The 25,732-nt window shown below is 56.8% G+C and overlaps 1 protein-coding gene across 3 annotated transcripts in view; it reads right to left on the bottom strand.

Moving 5' to 3' along the window:
- Positions 1 to 25,732, bottom strand: part of KAZN (kazrin, periplakin interacting protein) — a 306,938-nt gene that overhangs the window by 91,242 nt on the left and 189,964 nt on the right. Inside the window, exon 1 of one of the 3 annotated variants that reach the window (XM_040987943.1) lies at positions 7,399 to 7,603. The exons of the other annotated variants lie outside the window; for them this stretch is intronic. Coding sequence (XP_040843877.1) covers positions 7,399 to 7,603 — 205 coding nt within the window. Of the gene's footprint in view, positions 1 to 7,398; positions 7,604 to 25,732 lie in introns of those variants that run through there. 3 annotated transcript variants of the gene reach the window in all.

Below are 25,732 nucleotides of genomic sequence, written 5' to 3'. Positions count from 1 at the left end.
CGCCCTGACTTGGCTTCAGCCTCAGTTCCAGCCTTCCCGTTGTAGAAGCTCCATTTACAGTGTAGAGAATACTGTCGTGGGTGAGTATCCACCCACACTCAAAGAAGCAGCCCAGCTTTGCCAGGGGTGGCATCCATGCATGCTCCGGCACCTGCATGCCCTTGGTTGTTGGGGACATGGTGGGACTCTTGGGTGGCAGCAGCCAGGAGGCCCTGGACAAAGGAGACCCCTGACAAAGGGGAGGATCGTGGAGACCAGGCAGGAGGAAGGGTGCAGGTGGGATGAAGTCCATCTACCCACGGCAGCTTGAAGGGGATGTTGGGGCTGTGGGGTGGAATGGCTGGGGGCTAGAGGAGGGCCTAGGGGTCAGCAATGACCCTGCCCTGGTGCCTGGGAGAGACTGGGCTGACACCCTAGGGGGCAGCCCTGGTTCTGGATGAGAACTCCAGCCTCCCAGGGTTCAAATATCCCCGGGAAGACAAACGTAGGAAAGCCCCATCATCAACCTTAGAGGGAAAAAAAAGCCTCAAATACAAACAGAAAAAACCCACGCCCCACAGCGACAGAGCTACCCCAAGGCCCTGTTCCTATCCCAGGGCACTGGCGCCTGCACACGTTCCTTCCCCTGGCTCACCTGTGCACAGAAACACTGGGACACAGTGTCCAGGCTGGGCTAGCCCCAGATGTGGTTCCAGGCCCTTCAGGTGTCTCCCTCTCAGAGGAGACGCCAGACAGAAGCAAGTGTGTGGAGGCATGATGTGGGAGGGGTCACCGGAGTCAGAAGGGGCTGGGGAGTCACTCGCTGTGTGATGGGCAGCTCTGCTGACGGGCGTGGTAATACGCACACAACCTTGTGCAGGTGTTTTTAAGAGCAAGAATGAATCATATTCCCGAAAATGAGCAGAACAGTTCACTTCTAGGTCACTAATAGTTTGCTACAACAAAAAGACAGTGTGTAGGGTCCTGACTGTGCCTACCGATGCAGTCCGGGGGTTGCACTTGGTGTGGCGGTGCGGGGTGGTGGCGGATGGTGGAGTCTGCTGGTGCACCCACTGAGCTCCAAGGCTGGACATGGAAGCAGGGCCCCAGCAGGCTCTCCCTTCCCCTTTACAGCCCAAAGGTGATCGAGTAAATTACAAACCCCGACCTGACTCAGGAGCAATGTGCCTGAAGGAAGCCCAGACAAGCTGCTCAGTCCAGTACCCTGGCAGTTGAGTGCCCAAGCTCAAGACCCCAGGAGATGGGGCAGGTTGGGACCTGGACGGAGAACGCTTCCACATCTGCCTGCCCCCACAACTTTGGAAACCGCATCTTGGGCAACTGATCAAGTCACAAGCAAGACTTTGGGCTCCTGGGTGCTCTGGCTAAAGCAGTGTTAACTGAATGGAAGGTACCAGAAGGCTGAGACAGCCTAGGGCATGGGGCAGGGCAGCTGAGCACCACCAAAGCCCGTCTCTCATTACTGGCGCCACAGGATGGTCTTGTGAGCTCACAAGGCCGAGAAGCAAGGGGCATGTGCCCCTGTCGACAGGATTCAAAGCATGTACACAGGCAGACTGGACCAGAGACAAAGAAGAGACCCGACAGGGATGCCCACCTCCCCTGCCGTCTGTGTCACAGCCCGTGGGCATGCCCAGGATGCCTCAGACACTGGTACTGGGATGCAGGGATGGAAGTGGGTCTACTTGGTGTCTCCAATGAGCTCAGTTCTAGGAAGCCAAACGGCAGAACTTCTCAAAGTCGGGTTTGAGGAGCCTCTGCGTCCAAACTGCCCGGAGCACTGGCAAGGACCGAGCTTCCTCCTTGGGGTGCCAGAGAATCCCCAGGTCGGCAAGCATGCCAGGCTTCCAGAACCCCCTGCCCCAGGACGGGCAAGAGGATCCTGAGTAAAATTCCTGGCACTGCCTGACCCTCACGTGCCTTTTATTACAACGTTCTCACATCTAAGCCTGCAAGCAACCACACAGGACAACTTCCAGCAGGCTCCCTTCCCCGCTTGTGGCCTTGGGTTCCTTGCACAGCACAGAGCGCCCCCCCCATACCCGCTCCCTACTGAGAGCTCCCTCTTGGGGTTCTGCATCTCCAAGGCTCCCCAAAGGCCACGTGGGGCCTCCCAGCACCCGCTAGCTTGCCTTTTGGGTTCTGGCTGGACCAGATGTTCAGGGGTGGAGTTTCCTGGAGATGACACCAGGGAGAAGCTCTGGGTCCCCAGCACGCCCCCACTCCCATCTCTCTGCTGGCTGCGGGAGGCCAGTGTGCCTCTTGGCATCTCAACCTCAGCTCTGGGCCCCGAGCCCAGAATAGCCCCTTGGGACGCCTGCAGAGTCTCTCATAGCCTCAGCAGCTCCCCCCACACCCCTGGCTGCCTTAACAGGGATGGGGGTTGGGGGTATCAGCAGGAAGGCCCACAGCCAAGCACCTAGCTGCTGGGGGGGTCCTTGTGTCTGGCCATTCGCCATCAATGGGGCCTATAGGGTGAATCTTCCCGCCCAGCTGGGACAGGCCTCCACAGCAGAGAGCACAGCAGCAGGGCCGTGCTGGGAGGTGAGAGATACGGCCCACAGCAAACCGCAGATGTTGTTTTTACTGCTCTCCAAACCTCCTGGGAGAGCTTCCTGGAGCGACACACTATGAAAAGACACTGAACACACTCCAGGCCTTGATAAAGTCGCAGCCCGCATGTGTCAGGAGCCTGAGCCAGCCTCCTGTTGCGGAGACTGTTGGCACCCATCCAGCCGCCTCCAGGTGCCAGGTGGGGGTGGGAGGGCTCCCCTACACTAACCCCCAATCCAGCACAGAGTTCCAGGGCTGCTACCACCCAGAACCCACAGCTCCCCAAGTCCCGACCCAGGGCCAATGGTGCTCAGGCAGGACTTGCCTACCTGTCGCGCCCTTCTGACTGTGAATTTCTTCCAAACCTGGGGCTGCTGTGGCACCTGGCGCGTCGATGCCATCAGGCATGGGCTCCAAGGAACTGCCACTCTCCGTGGAGTCCTGTAAATGGGCTCTCTTGAGGGCGTCCAAACAGCAGACGAGAGAAAGCCTGAAGGCCCCCTCCTTGGGAAGATCGCCACAGGGGCTGCAGAGGGGCTGGTCCTTGTGAGCAGGGGGCAGTCCTGACCGTGACCCTCCCTGGCAGGCGTTCATCCGGTGCACACGACTCCCAACACATTGGCAGAGGGCAGAGGCATTAAAACAACTGCACACACTCACGCACCTTATAGCCAGAGCTTGTCTCCCTGGAGAGTTTACGGCCCTGGTGACTCACAGCAAACACGGGTCCCTGTGGCAACGCGGGCGGCAGCAGGCCCTAATGATGGGTCGGCTGTGCTTATCTGCAGGGCTGGAATCTGTCTACAAGCAAATGAGCCTCATCTCGCCCAGGGCCTGTGTGGGGATGACACAGGTTAACTCCGGGGTGATAGCCGCTGTTGGCCGTGAGCACTCTGCCGCACTTGGCCTGAGGTCTGCCACAGACTTGGAAACGATTGGGGCGGTGGGACAAAGCAGCAGCGGGTGTCCTCCATAGCCAGCGTTTCTGACTTCGAACACACCTGCACACACTTCCGGGTGTGTGGGCACTGTGATCCAGTGGGAGGCTTCTCCCTGCCTCCACCCCCGCCATGGCACAGGCAGCATCAGAACCATCAGAGGGTATGAAGCATGCAGACACCTGTCTAGTCTCCAACAACTCCAATGTGGGGAGGGAGTAGCTGCTTCATTCTACAGAAGTGTAAACAGAGGCTAAGAATGTTGAGTAACTTTCTCCAGGACACCTAGTTGATAAGGAACAGAGAGGGAGACTCCAGCCATGGAGTGTCTGATTGCACAGCCAGTCCGCTACACCCACCATGGAATGCCACCTGCCAGTCCAGTGCTCCCCCCACCCACCCTTCCGAACACAGCAAGGCGGGCACAGGAGGCGAGGTCTCAGGGTGAGATCTTTGTTACCCACCCTGCCATAGCCCAAGGATGTTCCCACAAAACCCACTGCTGGGATCGCCCGGGCCACTTCCTAAGTGCATCGCTCATTCTGCTCTGCGCAGCCAGGATTTCGGCCCCACCCTAGCAGAAGTCCCCTTTCCAGAAAGCTGACTTCCTGCTGAAACCGCTAACAGCACAAAGATAAGCAAATGCTTGAGCTGCTAAAAACAAGGCATGTCAAGGAGAGGACAAACCTCTTCTGGTAGTTTTAAATATTTATTTTTAAGGATAAAAACATCAAGGATTTTAAAAAAAAGCCTGAAACTTGATGTGGGAGGTCTATAACTTTCTCAAGAACAACCAAAGGTCTTGCTATGTAGACCTAGCGGAGGTCTACAACCTGGAAGTGAGATCTACTGACCATGAACTTGAGCTGATTCTTCCATTGCTCTGAGTACCAGTCTGCCTCATCAGTGGGTGGGACTGGTCACTCTGCCTCCCCTGGGCTGGGAGCCAGCCCACGACCACATACGGGCACTCTGGCTCCCTCGTCCAGGATCTGATAGACAAGCAAGAAGCTCCAAGAACAACTGTGACTATGACAAAATAAACAATAAGGTGGCAGAGGTGTGAACAGGTAGGAGGGGGCTCCAGAGCTTCAGAGTGGCGGAGAGGGGCGGTGGTGGGGAAGAACAGTTCAACGGGGCCACGGTTCCTGCACCCCAGTTCAGACGCTTCGGGTGGAGATAGGTAAGTGCTTTGTCTACAAAAGCACTCACTCCCAGTACCACCTTCTTGCCTTAGGAACTCCACCACCCACATACTTTGTCTCTTACCCCTCGTCCGCCCCAAGGTCCTAAGATGCTCAGTAGCACCTGCTCCCATTTGCTAACCTCTCATTGTTGCACTGACAGCCCCCGAAGTCTCCAGGGCAGGCTTGCCTGTTGGGACTCTCCTCCCATCAGGCGTAAGTAAGCTTCACGGAAACCAGGGCTGCGGGCATCTGTTTGCTACTATGTCCCCGAAAACTACGACAAAGTAGGTGCCCAAGAAATGTGACCGAGCAACAGACCATGGCAGATGCAAGAACTCGGTGTCCCCAACTTCAGAGTCCCTGGTGGACCCTGGGTCACTCTGAAGCTCCCTGTGTGTCAATGGGGAAACCCAGTGGTGGAGACTGCCAAGGTCAAGCAGAATGAGGGCAGAAAAGCATCCCCTGTGCACACCTGCTGCCCACCGTGGAGCCAGAGCTCTCACCCTGCTGGTCTCAGGACCCCTGCCCGAGCAATGTTCTCAACCCACCAAGCAAATGTCCTCTCTCCCCCCGCTTCCGGTACACCCCTCTGACAGCTCTAATCCACCTGTCCAAGAGGACTCCTCTTCCCTTGCCTCAAGCTGAGAGCCACATCCAGTCGAGACCTGAAGACGAATCTGCTCTCGGCGGCCTGATGCACTTATTTCCGCAATAATTTCAGCTTGTTCTTCTAAGCCAAAGCATGCCTCTTTCTCTCCTCCCAGAGGGAAACCCTTCTTAACAGCCAAAAGTTTTGAGAAACCATTTCCGGAACGAGCTGTCCTCACCAACCCACCATCAGAGCAGTAGCTGTTAGAAGCTCCACCTGTCTTTAAGAATCAGGGGCAGGACGCAGGGGGAGAGCAGCGGAGCAGGGAAGCCGCCCCTGTCCCACCCTTGAGGGCTGGGTTTGCTTCCTGGCTTCAGTCGATGACTCCAGCTTCCTGTCAAATGCAGACCCTGGGGTCGAGGCACCGGGTCCCTGATGCCAATCTGGGAGATCTGGGTTGGGCTCCCCGGTTTCAGCCCTCAGCCTTGGCCACTGTGAGGAGTCAGCGTGTAAACTGAGAAAGATCTCCAGCCCCTCCTCCCACCCATACAGGGAGACACCACAGGGCTGCCACAACAACAACCGCCCCCAGATGGAGCAGCTAGGAGGTTCTCAGCTACAGGGTGTCATTAGGGTATTGTTATTACAAAAACACAAATGCAGTCAGTAAACAGCTCTATCTGTGGCCAGCCATTGATTGCATGTGTTTACATAACAGCAACTTCCACCACCATCACACTCAGCCTCCCACTTAAGTATTTTACAGACAAGAGTCATCACGGGGACACAGTTCAGGAGGGCAGAGATGGGGCAGATAGCACCACCACCCTCCTGCAGAAAAACTGACTGTATAGGAAGCTGAGGACCCACACTCCTGGCCACTTCTCATGGCAATTCCACCATGTGGACAAGTGAACTGGGTCTCCAAAGGATGATGTGACCTCCCCAGGCCCTCCCATCTGCTCACTCTTTTGCATCCACTTTACCTCAACCTGTCCTGCGCCCTTAACTGCCTGGCGCAACTTTTTGGCTGGCAGGGGGACGGACCAAGCCAAGGCTTACAGGGGACTGACCCAGGAGGGGGTGGAATTCCTTCTCCTGGGGAGACCACCATGGACCGCTCAGGAATCAGGGCGCTTTGCTGCTGGCTCTTTTCTCACAGGAAAGAAGTAATTACTAGGTAAATAAGCCCATGTGTTCCCCAGCTGGCAAGCCAGCCGCCTGGGACGGTGAGTCTGGTGCCAAGGCTGGGTCCTGGCAGGAAAGATACAATCCCAAATTCCAGCAAGTGCGGTCTGGACTATGAGAACTGGGGCACAGGCAGGGTGGGACTGTGGGCTTTCCTGCCCTCTGCACAGTCTCACTCCCAGGAGATATGACACACAAACCACCAGAAACTATTGGGCAGGCAACAAGCCCTCCCCCAGCCTTTCTTTGCAAGAGGATTCAGAACTTCAAACCGACGATGACGGCCACCCTTGCCAGCCGCATGTTTCTTCCCACTGCAGAGGCGGTGGATCCAGGAGGAGTCTCCAGCCCCGCGACCACAGAACTTACAGGCCACGGGCAGGGACACGGCCGAGACCAGAGCAGAACAGAATGGGGATCGCGCTCACGGAGAACACCTGAACCCCGGAACAGCTATCCCCGCGTGGAGCGCTAAGGTCCCCGCGTCTGTCCCCACCACCACTGTGGTTTCTCTTCAGGCTGAGCTCGGGGCTTCAGCCCGTGAGGACTGCAGGCAATTGCCAGCCTCGGGCTGCGGAGAGGCTGTCGCTCGGGTTCCCGGCACCGCCGCAGGGGGCCGGTCCCAACTTGGCGGCCAGCCGGCCGGCCGGCCGGCCCCTTTCCCACGCGCACAGACTCGCGCCACTCGGGCGGACCTGACCTTCATCATCCCTCGCAGTCCTCCCACGGGGACTCGAGCTGCCGAGCCCCGAGCCCTCCGCCCCACGCTCAGGACCTGAGTGGGCATCCCGCACGTCTCCCCGCCGCAGTCGCCCGCGCCCCCCTTGGCTCCGCGCGCCGCGAGAACTTTGCCACCGGCGGCTTCGCGATCCCGGCCCCGAGCGCCCCCGCGCGCCCGGCTCCGCAGACTCCACTCCCCGGGCCGCGGCCACCGCGTACCTACCCGCTTGGCTGCAGTCGCCATCGGCTCGTGGGGACGCCCCGGTGCGGAGTCCATCGCTGGGCCCCACAGCGTCGGAACAGCGCTCGCAGGCTGCGGGCCCCGGGGCGCGCGTCGGCCCGGACCCCGCTCCGCAGGAAGGCGCCGGCTCGCCCTGCGCCGCGAGCTGGCGGACGCGCTCCCAGGTGCCGGAGTCGGCCGCCCGCATGCCGCGTGCCCTGGCGGGGAGAGCTGCCCGCGGCGGCGCGGGGGGCTCCCACGGCGGGCGCGGGCTCACTGCTCCCGGAGCCGCCGCCGCATCGGGGCGCAGCCGATCGCCGGCCCCGTCGCCCGCCTGGATGCCCGCGCCCGCAGGACCAGGCTTCTCGGTGCGGCCGGGCGCCGGCCGACCGCGGCCGCAGGGCGCGAGGAATTCGGCCGCCGAGCTTCTCACGTGGGAACGACTCCGGGCCCCGCGGCTCCTCCTCCCGCTCCTTCCGGGCTGGAGAGGGGCGGCCGCTCGACCCGCCCCGGACGCGCCCCCGGCCCCGCCCCGGCCCCGCGGCCGCGCCCCTGCCAGCCCGGAGAGGGCGGTGGTGCGCCAGTCCTCACCACTGGGTGTGTCTTCAGCGGGGTCATTCCCGGGAAAACCGCGATCGCCAGAATCTAAAGTGGAACGACCAGAGCCCAGGGTTTGAGCGGTCCAGGGTTCCAGCCTTGCCGGAAAGCTGAAGTCTCCATAAGCAGCCAGGAGAGGGCGGCCGCCCCGGACCGGTCCTCCACTCCGCCCTTCTATGACCATAAAACTTTAATGCTTCTAGTGAATGGGCCACGGCGCGTACGCGCCGCGCCATTGAGGCCTTGATCCTGCACGTGGGAGACTTTGCCCAGCCCTTCGCCAGTGCCGCTCAGCGTTCCCGACGGCCCTGCCACGTACAGGTGCAGGCAGGATCCCAGGGATATCCAGGGGTAGGTGCGGTAGTAGCCAGGCTATTTGATAGGCCCGGGTTGTGAGCTCACTGCTGCAGGGGTGGTCTCTGCGTGTGCAGCCGGGAGTCCCTCTGACCTTCTCTTTAGAAGAAGTGATCCGGCCTGGCGAGGTAGCCCTGCACGCACCGGGATGCCATGTGGGCGCCGGTTCTAATTCCCGCAGCCCCACTTCCCATCCAGCTTCCTGCTTGTGGCCTGGAAAAGCAGTGGAGGACGGCCCAAAGCCTTGGGACCCGCGTGGGAGACCTGGAGGAAGTGCCTGGCTCCGGGCTGCTTGCTCCTGGCTTCAGATCAGCTCAGCTCTGGCCGTTGTGGCCACTTGGGGAGTGAATCAGAGGAGGGAAGCTCTTCCTCTCTGTCTCACCTCCTCTCTATATATGTGCCTTTCCAATAAAATTAAATAAATCTTTAAAAAAAAAAAAGAGGTGATCCTCTCCAGCCCAGGCTCGCTACTGTTGTACCTGGGACGAGCATGGCCGCTGGTGACTCACAGCCTCAGTGCCTCCGCTTCCTCCTGGTCCAGGCCTGAGCCGTGGGAGTGTTGGGGCCACTGCCTTATGGTGCTCAGACAAGGTGCGGGAACCAAATCACCTTTGCCTAGATCTCAAACCTTTCTCATTTCATTTGTGGCCTGGCCACCAACCATCATGGCTTGAAAAAGCTGAAAAGCTTCCAACCGCTCCCCAACACACACACACACACACACACACACACACACTCTCTCTCTCTCTCTCTCTCTCTCTCTCTCTCTCTCTCTCTCTCTCTCTCCTTCTGCTCACCTTCCCAGGGAGGGGAGGGTGGCCTCTGACCCGTCCACCCCTGTATAACTGGCAATGCTGACTTCTTGGGGGGAGGGGCGGCCAGCTAGGCCAGATGCTGGCAGTGTTCCCAGCTACAGAAAAGAACTACGCAGCTGGCTAAAGACCCACTCTGCTGTGGCAGAAGGAGGGTGACCATGAACCAAGGGATAGCAGAGGCTGGGACTCCCCCTGGTTCCTCTGCCTGTGCTGGGGGAACAGAGGAAAGCAGGCTTGCTAACACCCGGTGGGTGGAGGGGCCAGGCTCTAGACCATGTGGTCCAGGAGTCTCTGTGCGAGCCGTTTGTGGGGACTTATGTGGGGACATGGCCTGGGGAAGACAGGCTGGGCAGGAACAGCTGTGGTTGTGGGCTCTGTGACCCAGCACCCTTTCCGTACCCAGGACCAGGGATGGCATTTCCCTTCTGTGTACTGTCTGCTGTGTGCCATGTACATACCCATGAGCATGTGTGTGTGTGTGTGTGTGTCCATCCCACACAAAGATCAGGGCTTCAGAGAGCCAGGCTTTCTGCGGATGCATCCATGGCATCCGTGCCAGCCAGTCACACTCCATCACTCCGGAGTTAACCTGTGCCCAGAAGGACCCTGAGCTCTGCTGTTGCTATCTGGAAATTCTGAGTTTTTTGGGGGGGAACTGGGGAACTAGGGACCTTGTCCTTCATGTTGCTTGGGCATTGGTAAATGATGTAGCCGGGCATCCAAGCATGTGTGCGCAGCCTCTGCGAGATGGCAAGAAGGGAGGGTGAGGGCGGAGGGTCAGGAGAGGCAGCAGGAAGTGCCCCCATTTAGTCCTCCCCACTGCGTGTCCTGATGCACAGAGGCAAACCCAGACTTCAGAGGGCGGTGGATGGGCAGTGTAGGCAGGCTGCTGTGGCCTGGCCTTGTCTGACCCTGACCTCAGGGCACCACAGAGGAGGCTGGGGCACAGCGGCCAGCGCGGTCCCCTTGGCTTGTGGCGGCTCCCAGGAGAGAGCCACAGATGCACTGACCGGAAGGAACAAAGCCCAGTGACAGCGCAGGCCGATCCAGCCACTCTGGTAGTTAGTTGCATGTCGGTGGCTACTTGAGCCCAGTGGAGTTTTCAGGTATTTTTTTTTTGTCCTGGGCTGTGTCTGACACATGACTGAGATCTTGCAGGCAGCATGCCACCGCCTAGCTCCCCGCGCCTCGAGTGGACAGGCAGTGTCAGTTCTGAAAATGCTGTTCAGCATTGTCACCCCCACGGGACAACTTCCCTGGGTAAAGGTGGGGGGCAGTGACCTTGGCTGCAGCAGGAGCCTCCTGCTGGGCCTGGCGCGCGCGCGCGCGCATGTGTGTGTGTGTATGTGTGTGTGTGTGTGTGTGTGTGTCTGTCTGTCTGTCTGTCTGTCTGCCGCACTTGCCCCAGCTACAACAGAGAGCTGGTGTAACAGGAGTGAGGTGCGCTCGCACCTCCTGCCCTGCCCTGTAACAGCTGGGCTCGTCTCCCTGCAGGCAGGTTGCTGCTGGGTTAGTATGTCCGGTGTATGTTGCTAAATAGCGACCTGTGGCTGCATGACAAATCACCCCCAAGCCCCGTGGCTTCACTTCTGTGTGCGTGGGAATGCAGTGAATGGTGTAGTGGGCGCCTTTCGCTCCAGGTGTTCCCTAGGTTGCCATCCAGGTAAGAGCCGGGGCTGCCGATGGCTCAGGGGCCTTTGAGCGGAGGGTGATGGTGGGGTGTCTTCCTTCAAGCGCCTGGATGTGGCTGCTCTCCCATGAGGTCTGAATGAGTTCATCTGTTTCTTTGCAGCTGTTGAATCTACCAACAGAACAGCCCCAGCAGAGGAAGGGGTGAGCAGGTGCACCCCGGATGGAGAGCAGTTTCTTTGCTTGCTGTTCTTGGAGGTGACACCCTGTCACCGGTTCCTTGTTCTGTTCATTGGGCTGCCAGGTCCGGGGCGTGTCCGTAGGGTGCAGATGGCAGCAGGTGGGATGCATGGGGAGGTAGGGGCTCTCTGGGAACCGCACCCTGCCCCAGGAGGGTGGGCACATGGTCTCCGGGGCACTGAGAAGCCAGGACTCAGATCCTGGCTCTGGCACACTCTGGCCTGGGATCTCAAGTAGACAGTTTCACTCCCGGAAGCCTCAGGTTCCCCTCCTGTGAGGGGTACCGACCAATCAGGTCGTGGGGAGGCACAAGTGGGGCTGTGTGCCTCACCTGGCATAGAGTGAACCCGCAAATGCTGGACTTGCTGGAATATTCTCAGGGGAGGTCAGGGTGACCTACCCAAGGCTCCTGGCAAACAAGCTTTTCCTACCAGCTCTATGGAGACCTGCAGCCCTCTGTCAGCTGCTGGGGACTCAAAGCATTGTCCCTGGCCCTCTGGTGGATCCTGGGGACCCCAGCAGGCGCAGTACTGAGCTCTGCCTTCATTCCTCCCCGCCATCCCAGTAGGACCCTGGGAGCAGGTGCAGCAAGCTGGATTAGAGTGGAATTTTCCTGCCTAGCTACTTAGATCTTTGTCCTGGGGGTGGAGGATTTTACCCCAGATCAATCCTGCCATCTGTCTTGGCCAGGTTGGAAACTTTTGTGGGCCTGTCACTGGCTCCCCAGGACCCTTTGACAGTCTTCCCAGGAACCCCAAGGCCCTGACAGAGATCCTGAGTCCTTCTAGGGTTTTCCAAGGGGTTTCGCCCAAGGCAGGAGCTTAGCCCAGTCCTTGGACTGAGCAGGACAGCTGGTGCCCACGCCATCCGTGCCTGTCAGACGCTCCTGGGTGCCATGAGACATTCTTTACTTCAAGAAAAGGACCAAGTTCTGCCTTATCCAGGGACACACCGTCCCCTTCTCTGGGTCACTTTCCTGGAAAATTTAGTGTGGCCCGTTAAGCCACCGGTTCAACATTGGAATGCTGGTCTGAGGCCCTGTTGCTCCGTGCTTTGCTGGTTCGAGGCCCTGCCGCTCCGTGCTTTGCTGGTTCGAGGCCCTGCTGCTCCGTGCTTTGCTGGGCCGAGGCACTGACACTCTTTGCTTCCGTTAAGGTGGTTGGGAGGCAGCAGATGATGGCTTAAGGACTTGGGTCCCTGACAGCCATGTGAGAGATCCAAATAGCATTTCTGACTCCTAGTTGGTCAAGCCTGTTTCCAGCTAGTGCAGGATTTGGGGAGTATACTAGGAAATAGAAGATCTCTCTTTCTCATTAGCTTTTTTGCTTTTAAGGTTTATTTATTTTATTGCAAAATCAGATATACAGAAAGGAGGAGAGGCAGAGAGGAAGATCTTCCCTCCGCTGATTCACTCCCCAAGTGACCACAAGGCCAGGTGCTGTGCAAATTTGAAGCCAGGAGCCAGGAACCTCCTCCATGTCTCCCATGCGGGTACAGGGTCCCAAGGCTTTGGGCCATTCTCAACTGCTTTCCCAGGCCACAAGCAAGGAGCTGGATGGGAAGTGGAGCTGCTGGGATAGGAACTGGAGCATTCAAGGTGAGGACTTTAGCCACTAGGCCACAGCACCAGGCCCTCTCATTTTTTTTTTTTAAATCATGAAATAAGTCTTTAAAAAAAAAATTTCTTCAGGAAGTTAAGATACTAGAATGAGTTCAAAATAAAAGCAGTCACAGCAAGAATGTTCCCACTTAAACTAACCACAGGAGCCGACGTTCAGGTAGCACTGAGTACAGGCCCAGCACTGTCCTGGGAGTGGCCCTCTGCACTCTGCCCAGCAGAGGGGAGAGATAAGCCTGCCCGCCTTATCATCGTTCCCATTTTACAAAACGGGAAGCAGACACAGGGCGGGCCACACAGCCTGTGACTCAGACACAAGCTGCACTCCTGAGCAGCCTGGCCTCAGCATCCCCAGGAGCAGTGATGGTGCCGGGCCGTTCAGCCCTGCACACCACCTCCACACCCACGTTCCAGATGAGAAAACCGAGGCTCCAAGAGACAAAGGAGCTTCTTCTAAATGCCCTTACGGGTAAGGGTGTATCCTTGGGGGAACGGCAACCCACTCAGGACTGCTGGGCAGGCTGGGCAAGTCACCCAGCACTCCTGATGGAGACAGGACTGGGCTGGGGCCATCAGCCTGGCTCTCTGCCGCCCCCAGTGGCCACCGGCCAAAGCGTCACCTTCCCTCGGAATTTCAGACTGCGAACTGGCAAACACGGAGCTGTGAACCTCGACAAACACTTCTTGGGAAATGCTACCATTTACCGCATCAAATTCCGGAGACTTACTCTTGATTGTTAAGGGTTATTAGCAATATCACACCCCACACCTATTCTGTGATTGCGTTCTTTATCAGAGAAGTCCGTTGCCCCAGGTCACACAGCTCACATAAGCTGAATTCAAACAGAGGCGGCTTTGGCTCCAGGGCCTGTCCTGCTAACCACCATGACATTATCACTGTAATAATAATTATTGTTGTTCTCAGCCTAGAACTTCATCCAAGTCTGTCTTCATCTATTCACTCACTGACTCCACAAATACTGAGTGTGTACCACCTATGCTCCAGGCTCTGCATCAGGCACCTGCAGCATGCCAGCACTGAAGCCACAGGGACCTCAGCCAGGCTCAAGTCCTCCCCTTCCTGTAAAGGAGGAGCCTCCCTGCTCCTGCTGGCCCAGGGTCCCATCTCCATTGACATCCGTTACTTCTGGTCCACGCAGGGCCCAAGTCCCTGCTCACCTCTCGTCCTCCTACGTCTTCAGTGCTGTAACCTGCAGAGCAGCTCCTGCCAGGTCAGACAGAGAGCTCATGATAAAACAGGGGCTCTCGGCGAGCTGTCCCTCCTGGGCCTCGATCGCTCCATGTATGAAATGGGCATGAGGATGGCCCGGGGAAGAAGCCCACGGAAGTGTGGAGTGGGAGGTCACCAGCTCACCGAGCTCAGCTGGGCTGTCCTGGTGTCCTCTCTTCACCTGCTCTTCCTTTCGCCCCACCCCTCTGCTTCTGGTGACTGCTGGGAGCCCTGTCCTGCCTCTGCGCTGTGGTGGGACGTCGGCAGACCCCCCGAGTGTGGGTGGCTCATGGTCCCTGTGGATGGCCCAGCTGAGAAAGGATAGGTCCTGACACATAGGGGCTTGGGTCCCAACTCCCCAAGCGGGGTTGAGCCTCCGCTGCAGCCGGCCCCAAGACAACAAAGGATTGCTTCTGGCTTCTTGCCAGGAGAGCGATGAGGCTGGGGGATGCTGGCCTGGCCTGTTCCCTGCAGGCTTGAAGGGCCCAGTTCTCCACAGGAGACCCCAGCTGCCCCAGTGGCCCCAGCAAGCCAGAGCTGTGTGTGACTAGTACTCAAGCCACTTGCGTGGTGGTAGTATTCGCGTGTTGAAGATGCTGCTGAATTTTCTCTTCTGAGTGGGTGAGAAAAATGAAAGTCCAGAGATGCTTAGATACTTGTCCCAGGGCACACAGCAAACCCAGGAATGGTGGGGGTGGGAGTGCATGGGCAGGAACTGACTCCAGCAATGCCACAACACAACTTCTCCAAGTGTGGGGGTCCCTGGGCTGGCATGAAGGTCCCTGGTGTGCCCGTGCAGGTATGATGTCTACATACATTGCCTTCCCCGAACTTCCTGCCTGAATTAGGAAGGCGGGAGGTAGCTATCTTGTGACAGCCCTCTGAGTGATCAGGGTGCTGGGAAAAGTTCAGGGCCATTGCCCCTGCCCAGAGGAAGCCGGGCAGGCCTCCGGGCCTCAAGAGCGGGCAGGGACAAGGCAGTGGAGTGTGGCTCTGAGGCTGTTACATAAGGCCCCTCGCCTACGCGGCCAAGTTTCTGCACCCACGGCCACACTTGGGCACTCCCTCCCGTGTCAGGAGGCCACCCGCCTGGCCTCCAGGCAGCATATCTGCACATAGGCTGGTCTCCCTGCAGACATGGGCTGCGTGTGCCTGCAGTCTGGAACCTAGACACAGATCCGGAATTACTCCCGGCTTCTCTGACTCTTAAAAGGTACCATGCCCAGCACGTGGAGGCTTCCGTGGCTGTGAAGACCCTCCCCCCCAGGAGGATGGGGAAGGGTCTGATGAGGCTCCCTGAGGTTTCAGCAGGGGCCAAGGCCAGGGGGCGAGGCAGGCATCTGGCACCAACTCCAAGTCCCCAGGGCGGAGTGCGCCTGGCTGTGCCCTCCTCCCCTGGTCTCCACGGATCCAGTTAGAATGTGTCCTCCATTCTGCTTTCCCAGGACTGAAATCTCAAGGGTTTAGGGACTTTCAAGAGGCAGATCGGACCGAGATGGAGGAAGGGCTGGCATCTCCCCCGCAAGCTCTCCCTTAAACAAACACGCAGCGATGCTTCGGCTCCGTGAGAAGGAAGCTGCATGCTCTTGGCTTGCGCCTTGACCTTTAAGAGAGGACTGTGTCCCTGTGATCAGGGACCCTGGGAGGCGTAGGCGGGGGCTGCTGGAGCGAAGGGCCATCCCACGCCGGCTAAGTGAGCCCACCTCCCCTGCGTGCAGAGGCAGGGACAGGGGCCTATGGCGCATGCTCTGTCCTTCCTCGTGCCCTGCTGTAACCTCAGCAAGCCCCTTCTCTAACTGCAGCCCCTTCCCCATCTTGTCCAAGAAAAGCATCTCATGCTTGAGTGACTGGTGGCAGCTCTGTCAGTTCCGTACGCCCTCTAGGGCACCGGCTGCTAAAACCTCTCCACTGCTCTATTGGAGGGAGTGACTATTCTCATACCCATTTTAAAGCTGACTAAACTGAGGTTAGGGAAGATGAAAACAAAGGTTGCAAACTGATGGTCCCAAGGCCAGCTGCATCAGGCATACGAACGTTCCTATTCCCAGGTACTTGATTAAAACAAACTTTCTAAAAGCTAGCTGCTAACTTTTGAAATATTAGAGTTACTTATTTGCAATGCAGTTACAGAGAGACAGAGATCTTTCATTTGTTGGTCCACTCCCCAAACGGCCACAGTGGCTGGGTTAGGCTGGAGCCAGGGGCCTGGAGCTTCATCCTACTCTCCTATGTGGGTCTCAGGGACCCAAGCACTTGGGCCATCTTCTGCTGCTTTCCAAGGAGCATTAGTAGAGAACTGGATCGGAAGTGGGGAAGCTGGGGCGTGACCCCACACTCATGAGATGCCGGAGTTATGGGCAGTGGCTTAACCCACTGCACCACGACGCCAGCCCCTGCTGACACTTTTCTATTAGAATATTTTACACCCCAAATTGCAGGTTTTTAGATGTCTTTGTGGAGAAGTCAGGAAGTCTGACAGCACGGGAGTCCACCCCACCCCGCCTGGCCTTCCCCTGTTGGCCCTTTGTCCACCACCCCTGGCCTTCTCCCCCAAGGAATGTGACCTGCCTGGCTGCTCTAGCCTCACCCATGGGAGACACGGTCAGTGCTTGTCTGTCTGGCTGGCACTTGTCCCCCGTGTGCCTTCCTGGCAGACCCCGCTGTGGCAGGTAGCAAGGAGCACCGGACAGGGAGTTGGGGATGGATGTCCTGTGGGCTGAGTGACTCTTCTCCCCAGGGCCTCGGTTTTTCTACCTACAGAATTAGGGGTGTGGTTTCAAAGATCACCCACACCTCTCTGGCCTCATCGTGGCTATGGCAGCTGCAGAGCCCATGGGGAAACAGGAGGGGATTCTGGGCAGGTCAGGGTGGCCTTGCCCACCAGAGCCATCTCATGGTCTCCAGGCTCTCCAGGCACTGACCAGAGCTTTGCCGTTGGCAAGAGCAGAGACCAAGGGGACCAGATGTTTTCACCCTTGGGAGTAGAACCTAATTGCCCAGAGGACGGCCCAGGCTCTCTGCAGTTGGAAATGCAGGATGCCTGAGCAGGAAGGTGGAGCCAGCTAGTCCCTGGCTGGGTCAGACCGGGGTCGGGGGTGCCTGTCGGGCACCGGCTGGACCAGCCAGGGCTCTGAGTTACTGGGTAGTGGAACTTGCTCAGGTCCCAGGGACACAGGAGGCTTGCAGTTGGTCTCCATTCTCCTTCCTGAGGATTGCCCCACGGAGGAGGCACCTGCAGCCCAGATGGGCGAAGCTCCTGTCCGAGGCCACACAGCGCGTCGGTGCAGGGTAGGACAGGAGCTCTGGCTTCTTGACCTCCTGCCTGGGGGCAACGTCACAGGGCAAGTGCATTCCTGCCTGCAGAATTTAGTTCTCTCTTGCCTCTTGACATCAGACGTCAGAAGGGGGTTGGGTGACCCATGTGGGCACAGATTGTCTGGCATCTACAGGACTTGTTCATAATGTCAGAGACACCAGTCTCAGGTCCGGCTGCAAGGTGGCAAGAGTGGACCCACACTTGGCTTACACTCACGTGCTGTTTTCCTATCGTGTTTTACTTACTCACAACAACAACAGCATTCACTGCCAACATGGAAGAATCCTAAGAATTCACAGAAAAGACAGCATTTCTGGCATCTCTGGTACAAAGGAAATCTCAAGATCTGACCAAAGCTGGACCTGGACCGCAACTTCTGCCCAGCCACAACTGGCAGGGACAAGTACTGCTGCGAGAATGAGAGAGAGAGTGGAGGGGAGAGAAGAGAGAAAGATCTCCCATCTACTGCTTCACTGGCCACTAGAGCCAGGGCTGAGCCAAGCCCAACCTGGGAGCTGGGGCTCCATCCAGGTGCCCACATGGGAAGCAGGGGCTCAACTACTTCAGCCATCACCTGCCACTTTCCTGGTGCAGGAGCCGGGCCTTGGAGGCAGGTGGGATGCGGGTGTCCCAAGCCACGCTTACCGACCTCTCCCCTCCTCCTGTCTCTGCAATTACTCCTCCCACATACCAGCTCCCAGACAGCCTCCTCGTGGTCGTCATGGGGTAAATTCCAGTTACAACAATTCCCACTCAGGGGACCTGGGCCATGTGAAATGACATTGTGGTTGTGACAGCTAGGGAGGTAGGTGCTGTTGGCATCCCATTGAAGCCGGACAGGAGCACCTAGACACTGCTCATCTTGTTACAGGGCATGGGATGGGCCTACAACGAGAGATTTTCAGGTGCCAAACATCACCAGGGATGAGGTGAGAGGCCCAGGGATGAGTCACAAAACACAAGGGTTGTTAGAAGGGGGGCACAAAGCCCAGGGCATCTGAGCTAGGGAAGGCCTAGCCTGGCCCTGCAGATAAAGTCTCCTTGGAGAACTGTCGAGGGCTTGGGGCACCCACTCAAAGGCAGCCCTGGGAAAGCAGACAACGGCTCAGCCACTCAGAGTGAAGGTCAAGGAAGAATGCTAGAATGGACAGTCCCAGCCAATCTGGGCAGCTACAGACCAATAGTCTGATCTGGGAACCAGAGGTTAATTGGCTGGAATAAGATCAGGACTAGTAGGCATGCATCCTGCAGTTATACAAGCTGGCTGCATGTAAAGTGGCGTTAAGTGATTGGGATAAAGTGAAGACGTGAATGTCTGGGCCCTTGGAAGGTGGCCAGCAGAGGAGGGGGTTCTGGTGAGCCTGCAGGGATCTCAATGGCAAAAGAACACTGCAGTCTCTAGGACAGAGGTGGTAGGTGGCCCCTGCCTGTGATGGGTGCCACCCTGAAAGGCAGAGATGGCAAGGGAGGCAGTCTAGACAGGGGATACATCCTTGGCCAAGATGCAGTAGTAGCAACAGTGTTGGAGGCCAGATGTGATGGACAAGTAGGAGGGACTTGGTCTGGGAGACAGAGGGAGCGAGACTGCAGGCAGGGGAGGCGCCCTGCACAGGTCTGGCACACTCAGGGCCCAGATGCCACCGCAGCACCACGTCCCAGCCCAGGTTGGCACAGCAAAGGTCACCCAGTGCTGTTAAGTCCTCTTGGGTGTGTGGTGAGGGACAGCGAGCAGGTGTCCTCTCCCCTGGCCTCTCTGGAGTTCCCCCGCCACTGGGCCACTCCCTCATGCTCTTTGCCATCTCAGGACTCTGGCATGCAGTCCACCCTGCCAGGAACTTCCTTCTGCCATTCCGTTTGTGTCTTTCCTCTGTCCCCTTCCACTCCAGCACAGAGGACGCCAGCCAGAAGCGTATCAGGACATGCCTTTGACTTCACACCCAGAGAATCTTTCCTTATTTCCTTACTTTCACTTTCCTTTTTTTTTTTTTTTTAATTTTTTTTGACTTATTCGTAAAAATAAGCTGTGAGCCTAGGGACTGTTCTCCAGTGCTGGCCATTGCAGCTTGGTCTCATTCACAGGTGCCCACGGAGCAGATCTATAGAAGTTTCATTCCTCAGCATGCATTTGCTGCCAGAGCTGCCTCTGGGGCCAGTGGCACAAGAAGGAAAATATCCCTGCCCCAGATGGAGAGGAAATAACGCAATTTAGACCTGCTGGAGGGATCTGAGAAGCAGCTTCTCCAGCTGGGAACATGGTTGGCAAGCACAGGGGTCCTGGAGAGGCTGCTGCCTGGGGAGCTGGCAGGAGCCTGATGAGAGACAGGCAGGAAGCGTTGATGCCCCCACGCAGGTGTCTCGTGCCTGGAGCTGCCAAAGCTTAGCTCGGCAGCACTTACCTAGCCCCCGCCAGGCGTTCATCTCCTCTAATGCTCAGCCCAGACCCAAAAGGTGGGGCAAGGGTGAAGCCCATTTTGTGAATGAGGAAGACTAAGGGACAAGAAGCCATGCAATGAGGAAGTGGCTGAGGGGAGATTGGAGCATGGTTCTGACAACTCAAGACTGGGTCTCTAGCAATTCTGTTAGGCCGCTTAACCGATCACCCAGCTAACTCAGCAGCTGACCAGCCAATCTGTACACAGGGAGGAAAAGGAACTAGATCTTGCCCGAGCTGTGTAACCTCTGCCAGGCTGCTGAACGTTGCCTGGCTGTCTTTGTGTTATATGCAGAACGGGACAGGGAGACTTCCCCATCGCTCTGTGAAGCCAGAAACACGTGGAGAACACTTAGAACAACAATGAGAACACTCACAGCCTGGACCGGCACCGAGGTAGGTAGGTTAAGCTACTGACTGCAGTGCTGGCATCACATATGGGCGCCGGTTCGAGTCCCGGCTGCTCCACTTCTGAACCAGCTCCCTGCGAATGTGCCTGGGAAAGCAAGCAGAATAGGCCCAAATGCTTGGGCCCTTGCACCCGTGTGGGAGACCCAGAAGAAGCTCCAGGCTGTTGGCCTCAGATTGGCTCAGCTCTGTCTGTTACAGCCATTTGGGAAGTGAACCAGCAGATGCAAGACCACCCCCCCTTTGTAAAATCAACCTTTCAAATAAGGTTAAAAAAATAAATAAAATTAAAAAAAAATAAAAAGAATGGTGCCTGTCACAGCAAACATTGCTTATTGATGACGGATGAATGGATTGTGAATTTTTAAATTTTGTTTTGCTTCTAGTATATTTTTCCAAGTCAATCTTAAAGCAAAGCCAGATTTCTTGCTTGTTTTAAAATGTGAATCCGTAATGAGAATTCTTGATCTTGACAGGTCTCTGCAGGCTGCATGTACCCCAAATGTGCAAAGCACTGGCTCAAGTCAAGTTTTCTTTCTTTCTTTTCTTTTATTTTTAAGATTTATTTTTACTGGAGACACAGAGAGAAAGAGCTTTCGTCTGTGGGTTCACTCCCCAAGTGGCTGCAGTGGTTGGAGCTGAGCTGATCTGAACGCAGGTCCCAGGAGGTTTTCCTGTGTCTCTTTCATAGGTGCAGGGCCCCAAGGCTTTGGGCCATCTTCCATTGCTTTCTCAAGTCCTAAGCCGGGAGCTGGATGGGAGGTGGAGCAGCCGGGACAGAGACTGGTGCACTTTCAGGATCCTGGTGCTTGCAAGGGGTGGATTAGTCAATCACATTGGGCCTGCAAAGCAACTTGTTACAAGGGCAGGGAAGAGTGGATGCAGTGAGCTGGTTCTTCAGCTCAGCATGTGGAGTCCCATGTACTGCTGGACAACCCAATTTAGCCATAGGAAACAACCAGCAGACAGTAGCCTCCCATTCTTGTTCCTCTTTGTCCAGCTGGCAGGTGCACTGGGGGCCCCAAAGGACACGGCCAAGCCTGACCCTTCCTGCTAGTGGAGGGGGACCCTCGAGCAGAGAGCCATGGTCTGGGCACCTGGAGCAGCTGGCCTGCCTAGCTGTCTGGATTCCCGAGTGCCCACCTGAAAGGGCATGGGCAGGAGTGGCTGTGGTCCTCTGGCTCCAGGGTCATAAAAGCTTTTCCTACATCCACGCAGGCTCGATGATGCCATTTCTGAACCTGCTGAGCTGTCCTAAGAACCTATATTTTCCTGGTTATGGCTATTCATTAGTCTCACCTCAGAAACCGCACGAAGCTCCCAAGAATCTCTGTGACTGGGGATCTTGGGGCCTGTGAAACTTTATGTCCACCATAGGTGCCCTGGGGTGCCCCCAGCACACCGCTGGAAAAGTGGTGTTTTCCAGTGTGTGGGTAGGATGCTGTGGGCATGTGGCCGCAGGGTCTTTACACTTCACAGGGACACCGTGTCCCCCTAAAACAGCCTGGGAAAGTGGCTGTGTTTGCTTACAGATCCGTGCAAACTGTATTCGAGGTTTTCAGAAGTGTTTGCCCCTGCCGAAGACCCTCGCAGCTTTTGGAAGAGAGGGTCACCTCCCAGCATGCCATGTCCATTCTCTCTGATGTGTCACTCTCTGGGGTTTCTGCTGGACAGACCAGACAAGGACCGCCAGTCACCCACTGATGGGCAGTGGCACCAGCCCAGAATTCACAGTCCTTCCAGCCCTGGCCTTGGGTGTTTGCTGCCAGGGGCCTGGTCCAGGGTGACTGCTGGCCTGATGTGGCCTTGACGAAGCTGCCCACTAGCGAGTCCTGGCATCCTCATCTCAAAGCCATTCCTGAATCCTGCGGTGTCTCACATCACAGCTGCTGCTGCTGCTGTGTGGTGAACCCCTCCCTGCAGCCCCAGCCTTGCTGGCTCAAAACTTCATTCAGTCATCTCTATGGGCCTTGATGTTAGCTATGACTGAGCCACCCCAGGGCCTTGTCACATGCGGCAACCTCTGCCAAGCATGTCCTTTCCCTGTCCCCCAGCCCAGCTGTTGTCCAGGCCCGCCCTTCTCAGCCACTGGTTCTCTCAGGGGCCTTCCTTATCGGAAACAGCTCCTGCTGCAAGCACCCCTGTGGGGTACCGTCTTAGCACTAAGGCATCCTGAGAGCCCTGGTAGCTCTGAGCTGGGGTCAGAACCAGCATCTATGGGGCTGCTGCTTCCTCCTAGCAGCTGTGGCACCTTCTGCTGAGCAGAAGGCACGGAGCCCTGGGTCCAGGGTCTACAGGCTTGTCCTCCCTGGCCATGACCACTCCAGGCCTTCCTGGTGAACTTGGCCTTGGAGTCTGAGAGCAGCCTGGGAGGAAGCATGTGGAAGCCAGCAGTTGGAGCTTGGAGAGGGCGGGCAGGAAGCAGGATTAGCGGTGGCTTTTCTTACAGAGGGAGAGGGGCATAGAAGTGCTAACTTTTCTCTTAGTCTTTTTGGGATCTTGATGTCTACTGCCTGCGTGAATGCCAGGGGTGGGAGATAAAACGGGGAGCAGGCGCCTGGCTTGTAAATTGCCCAGGCAGAGAAAGAGGCAGGAGCCTGGAGGCTGATCCTTCAAAGCACGGCTCACAGGACAGGTCACAGGGCGTGGTCACAGACAGCACCTGCCTTAAAACCCAGGCAGACAGGGGGCTTTGACCTCTATCAGAACAGTGACTAGAGGGGCTTCAGGGGGCTCCACACAAGGGCTGCAGGGGTCGGGAGAGGACATATCACCAGGTGCAGCTGTGGTCCCAAGTCCCCACGTTCCCCAATCCTTGCTTGGCAACCTGCCTTGCTGCTTGCATCTGTGAACCCGACCTAGTGGAACATTCCATGTCCCTTGGCTTGGCACGTGTTTTTGGGTTCTGTGATCTCTTCATTCTGCACACTGGCTTGGGGTCCTCTATGGTAACACCTTGGGTGACAGACCTGAGTTTCCAAGAGGGAGAGTGATAAGCCTGGCTGCTGACCTGTCATCTCCAGAGAACCAGAGTGGAGCTCTCGGGCTGCCCGAGCCCCTGAACCAGCTACAGGGTCAGCTGGGTGCTGCCTGAGCCCCTGAACCAGCTACATGGTCAGCCGGAGGCTTTGTGTGCCTTGCCCGGGGGCCTGAGGATAACCTGGGAGACACCGTCAGGGTGTTGACATTGGGTAACTCCAGGACACACTTGTGCTTGCAGAGCCAGGGGACTATTTTCCTACCAAAGGCTGCTTGGCTAATTTGTAACATCATTTGTGGGCCACATAAAAGCATCCACTTTCATCGTTACTGAATTTTGAGTCCAGCCTGTGGTCTCCTGATCTCGTAGGCCTTATATGGTCCGGGAAATGGACATTCCCCATTCCTGGTTGCTAGGGACCAGGACCCAAGGTCATTTGTCCAACAGACAGCTGCAAGGAACCATCAAGTGTGACCTGTATGGGGCTATAAGCCCCTGTCCTCTTAGAGGCTTTTCAAACTGGGACTGTCCCAAGACCTGAACTGTGAGAATTCTTGCTCTGGGCTGGTCTGCCCAGTCATGCACCTGTGTGTGTGTGTGTGTGTGTATGTGTGTGTGTGTGTGTGTGTGTGTGTGTGCATGCATGCACGCCCTGGGTGTTCCTGGGCACTGGAGGTGCTGTGTTGAGCCTGCAGCTTCCTCTTCCTCCTTCTCCCAACTCATCAAGGTCTGTCTACCTTCCCCAATGACTTGTCGAAGCCACGCTGTTTTGTTTCTGGCCCTAAACTTGATCTGCTGACCAGTATCTGCAGACACTGGGCACTCCTGTTGGACCTGCTGGGCCTGCCTGCGGGCTGCACAGCTGCTCCTGAGTCACGCCGGCTGCTCTGGGGATGGCCTGGCAGCCCCTGGGCCGCTCTCCCGGGATCCCTGGCTCGTGCCCACCTCCTGGCTTCTGCATCTTGCTCTGATCGGGACTCGTCAGGGATGGGATGTGACAGCTCTACTTTTCTCTTCCTTTGGCTGAACAATGTCCCTTCCGAGCAATGAGCATGCTAAAGCTTACAGAGATGAACATGCGCATGGCAAAGCTCATGTGAGGACTGTGTGTGGGCGGAACCTTGGGTGAGGCTTAGTGCCAACACTATGCTTGCTTGCCACCTGCAGCTCCATTTGTTGAGCACCGGGTTAAGTGCATGCTGGCCTTGGTCACTTAGTTTTTTCTTGACCAGCTGGGGCTGTAAGAGTAGAAACTGTCCCCAGGGACTCTTCCCCAGCTCATACCCACCCGCTCCACAGGTACAGCTGACAAGGGATTAGGGTGAGCCAGGGTTGGGGTGAATGAGCCATTGTCCACGTGTGGTCTCGGGACTGCTGGGGCGAGGGCCATGCAGAGGGTCTTCCTGGAGCCACCATTCCCAGCTACATGTCTGTATCTGGCTGGATAGCCTCCCTCTGCTGGAACCAAAACACCAGACCACACAGCCAAGGCCCAGAAGCAGGTTTCAGAGAGACAAAAGAATCCTGTTGTCCCTGAGGATCCGGAAGTGCCAGCTCATGCCACCCTTGCCATTAACTTTTTGTTTGCTTTGGAAAGTAGAGTTATGATCACAAAAGATGTTGTTTACACTAGTGTATAATGGATTTATTATGCTATCCATATGTCAGTTCCATAATTCTTGCCAGTGATTGGCTCAGCGATCCAAGCCCCCCCAGTCAGCATGCAGCAGTCTCGGTGATGGCTTTTGGCTAGGGCATGGGCCTGGTCAGCAAGGTGGGTAGAATGGTTTGCTTTGAGCTGTTAGGGAAGTTTGGCTTGAGTCCTTGGATTACAGAATGAGTCCTTCCCTTTTTTGGATATAATTATGACCAGATTTGATGGTGAAAAGACCATCAGTTCTCTCACCTCCAGTCCTCTGGGGGTTGGAGCTGGCACTCCAAGAAGGGCAGAAAAAAGGAAGTCACCAAGAAAAGGGGACAGAACCATGGGGGAAATGAATCTCCAGCTTCCAGCACAGTTTCACCACTCAATATGCCAGAGCTGGATGCTTCACACTTACAGGTGATGTCATCGAAGGAACCATATTCCTCCCCATCTTACAGTTGGGAACCCTAGACTTTTGTATCATGGTGTCCAAGAACATTACAATTTGTCTTTCTTTTTTTAGACAGGGAGATGCCACTGGGTGGGGCAGCAGGGAGTCGGGTCTTCCTGTCTGGGCTCACCTGTCCCATTTCTAGGACTTGGAGACTGCCCCTGGGTCTGCTTGGTTCAGCCCTAGCTTGGCCCCCAGTGTCATGGCACTGTTCTCTATCGACACTGGGAGACACTGACCCTGTGCCGGTTAGAGTGTGGGGCTACGAGCAACAGAAGCAGGTTCTAGTGAATTGAAACAGAAAAGGCATGCCTGTCTGGCTCTCTCCCATACCTCCTGCGGGGTGAGAGAACTAACCATGCAGGCCAGGGACCCAGAGCCAGTGCCCAAGTCCACCCAGGCTCCAGGGGAGCACGGAGGATGCACTTGCCCTTCTTGCCCTTCTTGCCCCTTCTCTGGGTCACTGGCTTCTTGATCCAAGGCTGGAGTGGGCGCATCTGATTGGTGGAAACATGGTCCTGTGTTCCCTCTCTAACTGCAAGCAAGACTGGGAAACCAGGTAGCTGGCATTTTAAACCCAATATGAAGGAAGAAGTTTCTCTAAGCGCAGGAAGGGGTTTGT

Source organism: Ochotona curzoniae, unplaced genomic scaffold, assembly GCF_017591425.1.
Source record: "Ochotona curzoniae isolate NIBS_2020 unplaced genomic scaffold, NIBS_Ocur_1.0 contig_4792, whole genome shotgun sequence".
NCBI lineage: Eukaryota > Metazoa > Chordata > Mammalia > Lagomorpha > Ochotonidae > Ochotona > Ochotona curzoniae.
The sequence above is the reverse complement of the archived record's forward strand: the minus strand, read 5'-3'. Positions and strand labels throughout refer to the sequence as shown.